At 45.1% G+C, this 16,014-nt stretch overlaps 1 protein-coding gene across 2 annotated transcripts in view; it reads right to left on the bottom strand.

The window, feature by feature from the left end:
• The window catches only part of zgc:153039, a 121,329-nt gene extending 105,764 nt beyond the window's left edge, over positions 1 to 15,565 (bottom strand). For both annotated transcript variants that reach the window (XM_015952126.3, XM_070543359.1), the window contains exon 1: positions 15,107 to 15,565. In XM_015952126.3, the coding sequence (XP_015807612.3) occupies positions 15,107 to 15,338 (232 nt within the window). In that variant the 5' untranslated portion in view covers positions 15,339 to 15,565. The remainder of the gene's footprint in view (positions 1 to 15,106) is intronic.
• Between the last annotated feature and the right edge of the window lie 449 nt (positions 15,566 to 16,014).

Consider the following 16,014-nt stretch of genomic DNA (forward strand, 5'->3'; position numbering starts at 1 on the left):
CTCCCATGTGTTGCTCTACAGACAGCTGATTGGTTTATGAGCCAGCTTAGTGGCCTGGTGGTAGAGTGTCCACCCTGAGACTGGGAGATCAGGGTTCGATTCCTGGTCGGGTCATACCAAAGACTTTGAAAAAATGGGACCCAATGCCTCCCTGCTTGATACTCAGCACTAAGAGATGGATTGGGGGCTTAAACCACTAAATGGTTCTTGAGCGCGGCTGTGTCTGCAGCTCACCGCTCGCCCAGGAGATGAGTCAAATGCGGAGAACAAATTTCGCACACACATCAGTGTGTGTTGGGACTTTAACTTTAACATATTTATTAGCTGAGGTGTGAGCAGAACTGAAGTCTCAAGATGTACGCTACTAACAGGCATGTTTTTAGATGCACTTCATATCCAAGACATACCACTAGGTCACTACATCCCCCACACTGACTCTTTAAATAAAACACCATTTGTCAGAAAATCTCCCCAACAATATAATAATAATAATTATTATATTACAATGTTAATAACTAAACCTATGATTGAGGTTATTACACCACCCCTGCCCATCAAGCCATTTGCAATTGTAAATGATTGCCCCTCAGCATTAGCCAATAGTGTTGGACATCTGCTTATGCAGAGCTGTCAGCCACGAGTGTTTGAGGACGTACTTAGACATTTGTTATATATATATATATATATATATATATATATATATATATATATATTAGGGCTGCACAATATATTGAAAAATTATCGTCATCGCGATAACAGGACGTGCAATAGGCCCATCGCAAAACACGGAAAAAACAAAGATAAATGTTTGATTCAAACATTTCCATCCGTGTCATACATCAGCTTTTTGTAAACCAGCTTTATTTTTTACGCGGAAGTATTATTTGACCAATCAAATTTAGTCCTTCTGATATGCGGCCAATCAGATGGTTCCGTTCACGTAATACGCCGTAATATATATATATATATATATATATATATATATATATATATATATATATATATATATATATATATATTATATATATATATATTATATATATATTATTTTTATATATATTATTTATATTAGGGCTGCACGATATTAGGAAAATCTTCGATATTCTATAACATTGCTTAATATTGCGATATCGATATTACTCACGATAAATGAACAAATACCAAAGTATGCAGTGTTGATGTCGTCTGGCGTGTGATGTCTGCTCTGGGTTATATATATATATATATATATATATATATATATATATATATATATATATATATATATATATATATATATATATATATTAGGGATGCACCGATCAGGTTTTCTGCTGCCGATCACCAATACCGATATCAAAGAATGCTGATCACCGATACCGATCACGTGGATTGGACAGAAATTTTCTACAACATTATAATGAGTGCTACATATATTAGGGTTGTCACGGTGTGAAAATTTAACCTCACAGTTACTGTGACCAAAATTACCACGGTTTTCGGTATTATCACGGTATTTTTTTTAAACGTGCTATATTTTCACACAATTAAATAAATCATGTATGTCAGGAAATATTGTCCTCAGTTTGTGTCTAAATTTAGCCTAAAATGTGTTATTTGCAATTATGTTGTTTATTTGTTTACATTTTTCCCTTTAGTCTTTAAAATGCCAATATTATTATTAATATACCAATTAATTTCCCTCTGGGATTAATAAAATATTTTTGAATTTGAATTGAATTTGAATTTGCCCATAACTTCTTATGTTTTGTCTGTTTGATGTCATCATTTTAAAAATATTAGATCAGATGATACTCAGTACTCAAGTACCCTTCTAATCAGATACTTTTTTACCCTTACTTGAGTAATAAACCCTATATCAGGAAAATATTGTCCTCGGTTTGTGTCCTTCCAGTGAGCTTTGCAGATGTGGGAAAATGTCATCAGGCAGTAATCATTGTTAAATTCATAATTATTCTCGGAGAGAGACCAACTCTTATCTGCCCCAGGGAGCCCGTAATGCATAGCGTCATTTCAACATGGGGGTGTCCGCGACACGGTTTATATGCAGGTAGCGGCGCTGTGGCTGCTTTATATTGCGACTCGTTGCATTCTCCCTCAACCCAAATCCTCGGATCACGCATTTTAGCTAAAGCGCTAACGTTAGCTTGCCTTGCGTTGACTGTAGAGTTGTGGGTGATGGTCACGTAGAAGTGTCATGAGATTTGAAGCGTTGCTGCCTTTCACAGACACTTTTTCTGCACGTGCTGCAGACAGGATAGCCGTCTTCTATAAACTCCCTCGGCATTCTTCAAATATCCAAAAGATGCCCGTAATTCCGACTTTGTATTCTTTGAGGGATAAAAAATGTCCTGAACGCTGCCGTCTCTACCTTTGACCATTATTTCAGCTTTAGCTTCATGAAAGTTTTGGTTGTAAACAACAAAGCGCGCATGTGCTGCCTGCAACTTCAGCAGGTGATACGGTGGCTGGTAAGGGTCACCGCGCCAACACCGCAGCCACGGTAATCCACCGAGATAATATAGTTTTTTTTAAACAAGACGGTTATTATTATTGTCAACTTTTTTACCGGGGTTTACCGCTACACTGGTTACTGTGACAACCCTACCTGATCGGTCTGCTTTGATCTATTTTGAAAATTCCGATCAAAACCGATAGGGGCGCTATCGGCCGATTACGATCAAATGCCAATCCATCGGTGCGTCCCTAATATATATATATATATATATATATATATATATATATATATATATATATATATATATATATATATATATATATATACTAGGGCTGGGACTTGATTAAAATGTTTAATCTAATTAATTAGAGGCTTTGTAATTAATTAATCTAAATTAATCCCATTTTAATCATTCAGGAAAATGTGCTCTCAAAGCAAAACTTTTAATTAAAATTATGAGACAGAGAATCAAATATTAGACATGGTTATAACTGTAAACTAAAGCTTGTAATTAAAAAAATGCATTTTAATTATTCAAATGTCACTGTGTGATATGAAACAAGACCCAAATAAACTAAAATTTATAATTACAAATAAAAAACACCTGCAAAGGGTTCCTGAGCCTTTAAATAGTCTCTCTATCTAGTTGAATTATTGAAATAAATAAATCTGACTTTGCACCAGATTCTAATTTTTCCAGTTTCACTTGTTTGTATAATTGGGAGTTTTTATTAGCATTTCTACTCATGATGTAGTAAAAACACATAAATAATAATCCTTCAAAATGACAGTAGAACAGGCACAAATATGATCTAGGACTTAAATGTACTAACTTTTAACACCAGAGCAGGCGTGACATATTCTGAGAATGATCAGGAACACTAACTGGTTCCAGTTGGATGACTGGAGGTTGAAGGGAAGATAAAAGATCATGCGAGGAAATAATGATCTGACGAACAGGTGAGCGGACCTTCCTTACATGGGAAGTCCTGCTGTCACTTTAAGAAGGGGATGCTGCAGACCCGCAGATTCACGCCTGCAGCAGCGAATCTGGTGTGATCTCCAGCCTGATCACAACTTCCTCGTTCCTCGCTGCCCCTGATGCACTTAAGCATCCGCCCCTTAGCTGATGACAGCTTCAACACACCTTGCTGCTTAATGATAGTAATGCATGCGATGTTTAGACAGTGACTCATCTTAGAAAGATAGAACTCCCCGAGAGAATTGTTTAGAAAATCATCAGAAAAGTTTCAGAGTGTTTCTGTTTTAACTTAAACTTCTGTTTTCAACTTTAAGACACATTGCTTGTGATTGTTTACAGAGTAGTGAGAACACGGAGCGTTCTCCCAACGGCAGCCAGGTGCCTCTCGTTTGTCTGACTACTTTTCATAAACTACTGTTAGGGCAAAGAATTATTCTGTCTGGTGCTTTCAGCGCTGCACAGATGCTACGTAAATGTTAAAAATATAGCTTACCGCAACTTTTGTAAAGTTTCCGGTGCCGCCGGGCAGCTGCAGCAGAGACGATCTCTGAAAAATGTCCGCGACACGGACTCTGTTGTTGTCTGGAAGGTTTTTTTTAGCATGTTAAGAAAAGAGGCGGACGGGTTTCCTAAATCCAGCATCAGTCCAAGCAAGGCAACTTCTTTCTGTTTTTATTCCATTTTAGTAGCCATTAGCACTGTGCATTGTTGTGTGTGTCAGTGATATTCAGTCTACGAGGAAGTCGTGCAATGACAAAGGTTCCGCCTCACTCGAAATGCAAGCTGCGATTAAATGCGTTAATTTTTTTTACGCGTTATTTTTTTCTAATTAATTAATCATAATTAATGCGTTAAAGTCTCGGCCCTAATATATACATATATGTATATGTATACGTATATGTATATAATTATATATATATAAATAATATACCGTAAATCCTCTAATATTGGCCTGTATTTAATTAACTGCCAGGTATCATATTTTGGCCAGTGTCAGAGTCGGTGGAGGTGAATAATGGCCATTTTTTTATTGTGGCCGGGTGGAATGTGGTAACAAGCAAGTACGGGGGCGGTTGTGTCATCCGTCTCACTTTTGATTTGCCGCGAGGGTAACTTTGACCATGCGGAGACGAAGAGGAGGCGAAAATTTGATATCATGTTCAAAGAGAACGTGCTGATTATGCTGCAGAACACTCTGGGGAGCAGTAGCAGGGGTCGTATGAACTAGTCACTAGTCAACTTCACCGCTCTATAGTGACTTTTTATGCCCGTCATCGACTAGTCGCTGTCACGTGATAATGACCGGCAAGATGCAGTCCTCGGAAGAGACAGCAGCCTGCTGTCAGCAGGTGACAAGCTCCTGTGCGTCGGGAAGCAACGCGCTGTGCCAGAGCGTCGGTACTGACACCCGCCGTAAAACAGACATTTAACCAAATTGTGACGTTTACCCTCTTGCAATTTAACATTCCCCTCACCCCCATCCTAACCTTAACCAGCTTGCGTATGCAAAGCTCTGATTGTTGACGCGCTCCAGACATCTGTGTCCTAAGCACTGCCACAGTAACATTATCAAATCAGGTGTCGCCACCTCAAAAACTAATTTAACACCCGATCGTTCATGTCGGCTCATTTCCTTTTATGTTTTCTGTCTTTTAGTTGTGCCTGATGCTTTTCGCTGCTGTGGATCGGGGTGCATCACCTTGTCCTCCAGTGATGGACCTAACTGATGTGGCTGGCAAGCAGCGAGCACTCCGCTGTTTTTGCGGTCAGTAGATCTTTTAGAACTGCAGTTCAAAGGTAACTCATAAGGTGAATATATATGAACCCAGGTAGCAGTTTCTCTTTAGGATTGAGAGGAGATGCAGGAAGATAATAAACAGGCAGGACAGAAAAATAGTCAAATAAAAACAAGTTAGTTTTTGTACCTGGTGGTTGCAACAAACAGACACTAATCACAAGTGAGGAACAGAAAATGAAATAATTATTTTAATGTTTAGAGCAGCAGGAACTCCGAGAGGCTGCAGGTGCATCAGTGAGTTTGCGCCGCTGCGCAGGGGGAGGGGGGAAGAGGGCAGAAGCAGAAACTACCGTTGTTAAAAGAAATGTGTTAACTTTGAAAATGTGGGCGCAATTTTAATTGTCAAAAACTCCAGCGAACCATTAGTTCATTTTGCTCAGATAGAAATAGAGGCGTCATTGAGCGGGCTCAGAAGACGGCCGAACTATCGGCTACGGTGCGAGACCTGGTCCACCCTCGGTCAGCCTCTCACTCCGGCCGTTCAGCCAGAGGATGGGACGAACGGCGCGGAAGCTTCAGACGTCCAGCTGCACCGCCCGCTCCACGGAGCCGGCCTCCCGCTTCGGCTCCACATCAGCGGGACCAGTGAGATGGCGGACAACGGTTCCGGCGGGGCCAGCAGACGCAGTCTTGGCAGTCCCAAGTGCAGGAGCCTCGCCGAAAGCAGCCACGGAAGTGACTCTTTGGGGGGAATGTGTGTGTTACTGATTGTTCTGATGTTGTTGTTGGTTTTGAAATAAAACCCAAAAAACGTCACTCAAAGAGCACAATCCTACAGTCCTCCGCAGAATCCTCTGCCGAGTTCTCACACGTTCCCCACACCAAGCACTGCTGCACGCACACATGTTCCTGCAGGTACAGGCAGTCATAATACAAGGCCAGCCGTAAGGGTGCGCTCCATTTGCGCTCCGGCCCCAGCATCCGGCCAGGCCCAACTCTTGCCGCTCTCCCCACACCGTTGGGTGGGGCGGGATGTCAGGTCGATGTCTCGACCACGTGCGGCGGCACAGTGCGCGGCTCCATCCGCTGGCACTTTGTCGCCCCCGTGCACGGGCCCGGCTCCCACTCGTCCTTCACTCTCGGACTCCACGCTCCGCGGTGTGGACCAACCTGTTCCAGCTGTTTCGCACTCGCCCTTTCGAGCGCAGCCCTCCATGGGTCGCCCCCAGTTCTCTGGTACGGGCGACGGCGGTAAGGGCGCATGCACAACCCTCGGACGTTGTTCACGTGACCGCGCACACGCGTCCACTGTCGGAACGCGCGCACGAGTGGCGCCGCCTTTGTATCATGAGCAAATGAATTTCGGACACCATTCATTGCGGTCACACACTTCATTTTCAGGCCACTCCACCTCCCTTCAACGGGATCGTGGAGATGATGTTCACATCGCAAGTACAGTCTCAGGCCCTAGAGCTGGAGCTGCGGGAACTTCTGTCCAAGGGCGCTATTTCCCGAGTCCCTCGCGGACAAGAACTCTCGGGCTTCTACTCCCGCTACTTCGTAGTACCGAAGAAGTCGGGAGGAATGAGGCCGATTCTCGACCTCTCCCTGTTCAACTGCTCCATAGCAGTAATGCATTTCCGCATGTTAACGATGAGACAAGTCCTGGAATACGTGCACCCCGGGGATTGGTTCACGTCAATCGACCTGAAAGACGCATACTTCCACATACCAGTAGTTCCAAACCACCGGAAGTTTCTGCGTTTTTCGTTCAAGGGAGTTCAATATCAGTTCAATCGCCTCCCTTTCGGCTACTCGCTAGCCCCGCGCACCTTCTCCAAATGTCTGGAGACCACGCTGCAGCCACTGCGCACGGAGGGAATGAGGGTCTTATTTTACCTGGACGATCTTCTCCTGTGCGCTCGGTCCAAGGACGAGGCGTCACAGCAAACCAGGAGGTTGACAGAGCATCTGTCAACCCTAGGGTTTTCTATAAACTGGGAGAAGAGCTCCATCCTTCCGTCCCAGTCGATTGTGTATCTCGGGGTGGAGCTGAACGCCTCCCTGATGAGAGCACGTTTGTCGCCTGCAAGAGCGGCAGATCTCTCCACGGTGATCTCCCGTGTACAACCCCGCAAGATCGTGAGAGCCCTGTTAGTCATGAAACTCCTGGGCATGATGTCCGCAGCCCATTCGGTGGTACCGCTAGGTTTGCTGCGCACGAGGCGCTTGCAACGCTGGTTCATCCGCCTCCGGGTACACCCAATACGTCAGAAGAGATGTATGTTGAGGATTCCCCCTTCAGTGGGCGGGGACCTCGCTCACTGGGGGAACCCCTGCATCCTCTCACGCGGGGTTCCCATCGGACATCCTGCGTCACACGTATCTGTGTTTACGGAAGCGTCACTGTCGGGGTTGGGGGGCACGTGCTTGTCCCATACAGTGGCAGATCGCTGGCCCTCCCACACGCACGAGCACATAAATGTGTTGGAGCTTATGACATTGAGGAATGTGATCAGACACTTCGCCGCCCTTCTCGAGGGCCGTCATGTCGAAGTTCACACAGACAACCAGGTGGCGGCAGCCTACATAAATCGCCAAGGGGGAGTTCAATCCCTCCCACTGTTGCGTGTCGCCACAGATTTACTGTGTTAGACACATGTCCATCTGCTGTCCATCAGAGCCATCTACATTCCGGGGGTACTGAATGTAGCGGCAGACATCCTGTCGAGAGGGGGACCCCGCGACTCCGACTGGCGTCTGCATCCTGCACTGATATCACAGATCTGGATCAGGTTCGGGGAACCGTCTGTGGATCTGTTCGTGGCTCACGAAAACGCTCAGTGTCGCCTGTGGTTTTCCCTGAGTCCCCGGGACGGACCCCCGCTCGGGGCGGACGCCTTCTCACACCAGCCCTGGCCTCGAACGCCCCTTTATGCGTTTCCACCAGTCCCTCTGATTCCCCGTCTCCTGGACCGAATTCGGTCGGAACGGCTCTCGGTGATTCTGGTGGCTCCCAGACGCTTGTCCGCGTCATGGTTTCCGGACCTGCAAGCGCTAGTGTCCGGCTCCCCGTGGAGGCTCCCGTGGAGGGCGGACGCCCTTCTCCAGGCGGATGGGATAATCAAACATCCTCCAGAAATAGGCCAGCGGCTGTGGGTTTGGCCGCTGAGCGGTCACGCTTAGAGGCTTCTGGGCTGCCGCATGATGTGGTTGCCACGATTCAGAGTGCGCGGGCGCCTTCTACCATTGCGTCTTACGCTGCTAAATGGGCAGCTTTCCAGAAATGGTGCACAGAGCGAAATGTTCAAGCGCTCTCCTGCCAGCTGGCGGATGTCCTATCGTTTCTGCAGATACTGATGGACAGGGGCCTCGCATTCAGCACTGTTAAGACATATGCTGCAGCCATCTCATCCTGTCATCAGGGTTTTGGAGATAGATCTGTTTTCAATCATCCCCTCACAAAACGTTTTCTAAAAGGTGTCAGGAGGAACAGACCTGTGTCCCGCCCGCTTTTTCCCCAATGGGATCTAACGGTGGTTCTGCACGGCTTATCTGGAGCTCCATTTGAACCCTTGGACCAGGTCTCACTCAAGTTCCTGTCGCTTAAAACTGTATTGCTGCTGGCGCTAGCATCAGTTAAGAGAGTGAGTGACCTGACCGCCCTCTCAGTGGCTCCCGCATGCCTCAGGATCCGGGAGGATGGCGGGTCTGCTGTTTTATGCCCCAACCCAGCCTTTGTGCCCAAAAGCATTAATGCTTCCTTCAAATCCAGGTCAATTTCATTGGCTGGACTTTTTCCTCCTCCCCATAATTCTGAGGAGGAGGCGGCTTCGCACCTTCTCTGCCCGGTGCGCGCGCTTGCACGATATGTGTCACGCACTTCAGGGATTCGTCGCTCACAAAACCTGTTTGTGCTACAGGGAGTCTTCCCTTGGTCAGGCGCTGTCGGCCCAGCGTCTTTCACACTGGCTGTGTGACGCCATTTCCCTTGCTTACACATCATCAGGGCAGGATCCCCCTGAGGCACTCAGGGCTCACTCGGCCAGAGGGATTTCCTCTTCTATGGCGCTCCTCAGTGGTGTGTCAATGGAAGACATTTGTCAGGCTGCTTCATGGGCTTCACCCAGTTCCTTTACTCGTTATTATTTACGAGATGTGTCTTCAGGTTCCATCACTCGTTCAGTGCTTGGACCCCAGCAGGCTAAATGAATGCTTATGGCACCTCATTGGCCTTGCTGAGATGGATTTCATCCTCTTGTGGATTATGTTTTTAGTGGGGGCCCCTCTTTTATCGTGGCTGCCTCAGTCTTTAAGCCTGGTCTGAGGCTGAACGTCCCCCACTAGAGGAGATTTGATTGGGTGTGTCCATTGAGTGTGTCAAGATGGCGCCCATGACCGGCTGCGTGTCTGCTCAGCTCCCAACCTTTTTTGTTTTTCTATTGTATTCTTGTATTTTTTCCATATGCAGTGCCGATTCTCTGCTGGTGTATGATCGGGACTTCCTGCTCTCGATCCGCTCTAGAATGGATGATTTTCAGAACTCTAATGCGGGACACCTTTTTCCACCGCCGCTGGAGACTGACGCGAACCCAGCTGCAGAGCCTGTGTTGCTCCACGCTTTCCCACCGCCGCTGGAGACTGACGTTAGCCCAGCTTCCGGGCTTGTGCTGCCCGTCGGTTTGCCGCTGCCCCGGAGACCGTGGAAAAAGAAGCGGGGGAAACGAGGCGGCTTCTTTGTTCAGCTCCGAAGGATCCGGCGTGGCGAAGCCATATCGGAGCGCTGCTCCGTGACTGTGATGTCCCGGATCCATCGGCATCTCAATCGAGTCGAGCTGATCTCGCTGCTACCGGGAGGACATGGAGCTGAATGTTACATGGATGTGTCTGAGGTGTGGATGACCGGCCAGTTGGGAGCTCACGGAGCTGAGAGCTGCGCGAGTGCGTGGGATGTGGGGATGATTCTCCAGCTGGGAGCTCACGGAGCCAAGCGCTGTATGCGTGCTTCGGAACCGAGGATGATCCGGCGGCCGACCGCTGCTGACCAGCTTGCGGCACACAATCGGGGGAGATGTGGAGATCGCCTAATCACATCAGATTACTGCGTATGGGGAAAGGAGCGGTGCTTTCGGAGTTCCCCTGATGCTCGAGGTGGGTGCTTGGTGCCTGTTGTTTCTTTGGGTTCCACCGGGTTGCCCTCCCGCTCTCGTTTTCGCCGCTCTCGTTTTGGACGGCACAATCAGCGGGGAATAAATCTGGCCAACCTACAGTATATTGCAAGATTTGATGGAGCCGGACTTTCTCTTCCATCGGGAAAGCAGTCGACTCGCTTTGCACTGATCAATGCCAGATCGGTTGGAAATAAAACTTTTATTCTGAAGGAATTCTTCCTGAACAATAGCTTGTCTGTTCTATGCGCCACTGAATCATGGTTAACCCCTGGAGATTCAGCTGCTATTGTTGAAATGTTACCTCCTGGATGCTCCTTCATTAACATTCCAAGAGCACAGCGCCGGGGCGGAGGTCTATTGACTATATTCAAATCAGATCTTGTCTGCACACCGATTACCCATCAATCAACTCCATTGTCTTTTGAATTAAGTTTGTTTGAATTGGGACGTTCCCCTCCATTGTTATGTGCACTCATTTACCGTCCACCACCCTATAACAAGGATTTTCTTAATGAATTTGCAAACTTCCTGGCAGACGTCTCCTGCAGATATGGAAAAATACTCTTGCTGGGTGATTTTAATATTCATGTCTGCTGTCCTGACAAACCTTTGGTAAAGGATTTCTTAGATCTTATTGACTCATTTAGCATGTCCCAACGTGTTAATGGACCCACTCATGGTCATACACACACACTAGACCTGATTTTTTGTCATGGGCTGCAAATTAGTGATCTTGGCATTCTACCTGCAACATTTTCTGATCACTCACCAGTTGTGTTTAATATGAACTTAGACTCTGCCTCTCGTGTTGAGTGTTTCCGTCCCAGCTTCTCTCGAACAATCAGACCCAATACTGCTGCACATTTTGCTGCTATTCTTGCTTTGAATTCAGCTCCATTTCAATCTACTGATGAATTTACTGTTGTTGAGGGATTACTTCATGCGCTTGGTTCATCCTGTCTGGCTGCTTTGGATATTGTCGCTCCATTAAAATCAAGGCGAAATACATCCCGACCTGACCCATGGCTGAACGAGCAAACTCGTTCCATGAGACAACATGCCAGAAGACTGGAACGTAAATGGATAAAAGACAGGCTTACTGTATCCTTTGAATCCATGAGAGAGGCGTGGTCTCAGTACCAAAGAGCAGTCAGAGGCGCAAGAAATCGATTTTTTGCAAGCATCGTAACGGCTAATTCTAATAATCAAGGTGTGTTATATAAAACTATGAATGCAGTGCTTTCACCAGTTACAAAACTATTTTCCTCTGCGTCTGCTGACTTGTGTAACCAAATCCTGCAGTTTTTCTTAAATAAGATTAGTGTAATCAGAGCTCAGATTCACCAAACCAACCATGTTCCTGATTCAGTCATTCCCCCTCATGTGCAACTTCAAAGCTTTCAGCCCATCTCTCTGCCCTATCTAGAAAAAACTGTTGCTGCCATGAAACCGTCTGGCTCCCCAGAAGATGTTATCCCACCACGTCTCCTGAAAGAGGTTTTTCCTTTCATTAGCCATAATGTGCTAGACATCTTAAATAGTAGCTTGACATTGGCTGAAGTTCCTTCTGCCTTTAAGCACGCCGTTCTTCAGCCAATCTTGAAAAAACCTGGTCTCGACCCCACTGATTACTCTAATCTCCGACCAATTTCCAAATTACCGTTTTTATCTAAGGTCCTTGAGAAAATAGTGTATGAACAGATGCTGACACATCTAAATGACAATCAGGTAATGGACATTTTTCAGTCTGGTTTCAGAAAACAGCACAGCACTGAAACTGCTCATGTTCGGGTGTTTAATGACATTTTTCTCGCTTTAGATTCAGGTTTCCATGTGGTTCTGCTACTTTTGGATCTATCAGCAGCATTTGACACGATCGATCATAACATCTTGATCACCAGACTTCAGACTTGGGCTGGCATTTCTGGTTCAGCCCTAGATTGGTTCAGGTCATACTTTTATAACAGGTCCGCTAGAGTCATGTTGGATGGCTGTTCATCCGAGTCACAACCACTCCGTTGGGGTGTCCCACAAGGTTCAATACTCGGCCCGTTACTATTTAACCTCTATATACTGCCCTTAGGAGCCATTTTCAGAAGGCACGCTGTCTCATACCATCTTTACGCTGATGACTGTCAGATCTACTTTTCATTCAAGCCAACTCAATCAATGCAAGTTCTGTCTGATTGTATCGATAATGTTAAGCTTTGGCTTGCTGATAACTTCCTCCATCTGAATGACTCCAAAACAGAAGTAATCGTTTTTAATCCTCACAGCATCCCGGCTACTCTTCAACCTGACCTCAACTATCTCTCACCTAATGTCTCCACTGTAATTTCCAACCTTGGAGTTAAAATAGACCAGGCTCTGAAGATGGATGCTCAGGTCAATAACACAGTTAAATCATGTTTTTACCACCTCAGGCGTATCTCTAAACTTAAGCACATCCTGAGTGTCCGTCTTCTCAAATCAGTAGTCCACACTTTCATCACTTCACGGCTGGATTACTCCAACTCCTGCTTATACGGCATCAGTAAAGCAGCTCAATCTAGACTTCAGCTAGTCCAGAATTCAGCAGCTAGGTTCCTGACTGGAGTTGACAGAAGACAGCACATTACACCAATTCTAAAATCTCTCCACTGGTTGCCCGTTCATCTCAGGATCAATTTCAAAATCATGCTGCTCACTTATAAATCCCTGAACAGTCAAGCTCCTCCATATCTGTGTCAACTCGTCCATTACTACAATCCGCCTCGTGCTCTCAGGTCTGAGGATAAGCTCCTCCTAGCTCTTCCAAACGCACGTCTGAAAAGCCGTGGAGAAAGGGCTTTCTCTGTCTGTGCTCCCAAGCTGTGGAATGCATTACCACTACTAGTGAGGCAAGCACCAACAATTAGCATTTTTAAATCTCGCATGAAAACTCACTACTTCAACCTTGCATATAATACATAATCATGGACCACTTTCGACATCTGCATTCTTTCTACAATAGAATGCACAATAATTAACATCTGTATTACTGTGGTTCTTTCATATGTTTTTATCTGTTGTTTCACATTCCTTTGCGTTTTTAGTGTTTTACGACTGTTAGTTCGAGTATTTTCTTGTTTTCATTTTTTCTTATAAACTATGCTTTAAATGTCATTCTGAACGTGTTAATTTAACTGTAATCTTTTAATGTACAGCGCCTTGCCTGGTTGTAATGCCATGTTGAATGCGCTTTATAAATAAAATGGTATGGTATGGTATGGTATGGTTAACCAGTGGGGCGTAAACCAATCCAGCTGCGCTTTATTCCAATAGCAGCTAGCTTAAGGGCTAAGACTAGGCGAAATAGAACGTTGGTTACGTATTGTAACCCCAGATTATATAAGTCTAGTCGCAGCCCTTAAGCCACTGGCCCCACTGGTTATGATGGGAATAAGAGCCATTGGAGTTGAGCAGTGGGGTCACTGCGGTTATATACCACGAGGGGGCCCACTATTGGTGGGCGTACATTTTAGCTCTTCATGATTGGCTGAATAGCAGCTAGCTTAAGGGCTGCGACTAGTCTCATAGAATCTGGGGTTACAATACGTAACCAACGTTACAAAGTATTGAGTTGAATTTTTGTTATTGACCAAATACTTATTTTCCACCCTGATTTACAAATAAATTCTTTAAAAATCCTGCCATGTGAATTCATGGATTTTTTTCACATTCGGTCTCTCACAGTTGAAGTGTACCTATGATGAAAATTACTGACCTCTGTCATCATTTTAAATGGGAGAACTTGCACAATCGGTGGCTGACTAAATACTTTTTTGCCCCACTGTATATATTTGAAAAAAAAGACACTTTATTCACACCAGACCGTAATCAAATGTGCAAAATTTACCAGTTTCACATCCACATTCAGAGCACTGTGCAGTTTGTCTAAAGTCTAACCAACAGCATGTGCACTTGTGCGTGCAGCAGCTGATGCCTCACGAGACTGGAAGAGGGTTGGGAGAGCAGAATAAAACAGAAAAAGAGCCCACACACATCTGGGAGGAAGTTTTATTTGTAAGCAGGAACTCAGAGTGAAGAGTAAAGTCATAAAACAGAACCGTCAGTGACTTCAGGCAGCACCTTTTCAATGAGCTATGATCACAAACTTGATCTGCTTGGGAAAAACTGAACTTTTACCCTTCTGATTAGTATCAGATTGTTCATGACTGTCCCTTTTTCTCCTACCTGATAATACAACCATAAGGCTTGAGCTGTAGAAACCAGTGATTTATATATTTTTAAACACATTTTCAAACGTTTTCCTATAACTCAAGTATTTATAAGCTGACAGCCTGAAACTCAGCCCTGAAATTGTAGAGCATCTTGTACTGCCCAGTGTGTAAGTAGGTGAGGAGGAAATACACCATAACGTGAAGCACAATGTATTTATGTGTAGTGTTGTTATTATAGTGGAACAATTAAGTAGCAAAATCAAGTAAGGTATAAATGGTATTAGAAATGTTAAATAGCGCCCTCTATCGGTAGTCAAGTTGAATACACTGATTAGCGATTAAAAAACACAATAAAAATGCCCCACAGGAATAATTTGTATTGGTTTTATAGATGGCGAATTTAACATCAGTTCCTAACATGGGCAAATCGTATCAATGGGAACTTCAGTTTTAAAATATAAACAAATAAATGCTAAGTTTGTCGAAATTTGAATAGAGTTTGGTGCACAGTAACACAAATCAGTGCTATTAGCGCTGGTTATAACAAAAACTCACCTATCCTCAGGAAGACAACTACGCTGAACATTGACAGCAGGGTGGGGATAACCACACCGAAGAAGACGGAGAGCTTCTGCGGTGGTCGTTGCGGAGAGGACCTCTGCTTCCGCGGGCTGCCGCCGGATCCCGGGACTTGCTCCGAGGGCTCCGTGGCCGGAGGAGACGGCTGCTCGGACTCATTAACGCTACTAACGAGGCGGTAGTGAAGGAGAGGAGTCCGCTCCGACATAATGAAACCTGTCCGGCTTGTTTACGCCTCGAAGTTTCAAAGACTTCAGGCTGAAATGTCCCAGCTTAATAGAACAAATACAAATGTTTGTCACGATAACTCAGACTATGTCGATAAAGGTTTCCGGCTAATTAAAAACAAGTGTAGCAGTGGAGCGTCCAGACTGCCAACTGCCTCAAACGCAACTTCACGGATAGCTGCATCACTAAAGTGCGTTGTTTACACACACACAAAAAAATGAAAACGCAAGCAAGTGTTCCAAACTCACTCACTCACGGAACCGCACGACGTCCCTTCACTTCCCAAAAACTCTTAACTAAAACACCGGTTTACCCACAAGTAGCCTGTAGACACTTTTCATTGACTTCGAAACCGATTATCATGTGACAGACCAACGTAAACGCAACTCTGCCTCAACAACTTCCTGTAGAGTTTTCACTTTAAAAGCATGAGGAATTTTATGCGCGTGATTAATTCAAATATTTAAACTAAAGCTTGATTATCGCCGATTCAATAATTTTATTATTAAAATTTGTATTAATAAATACATTATGTACACGACTAAATGTATGCATTCCACATCTGCACTACAGTAACTTATTTTCAATGTAACACAAAATCCTCCCTTAATTGGGCTGTTTGAGTTTAGCTTTACAGAATTTTGTCACTAGCACTT

This window comes from Nothobranchius furzeri, chromosome 13, assembly GCF_043380555.1.
Source record: "Nothobranchius furzeri strain GRZ-AD chromosome 13, NfurGRZ-RIMD1, whole genome shotgun sequence".
Taxonomy (NCBI): Eukaryota; Metazoa; Chordata; class Actinopteri; order Cyprinodontiformes; family Nothobranchiidae; genus Nothobranchius; species Nothobranchius furzeri.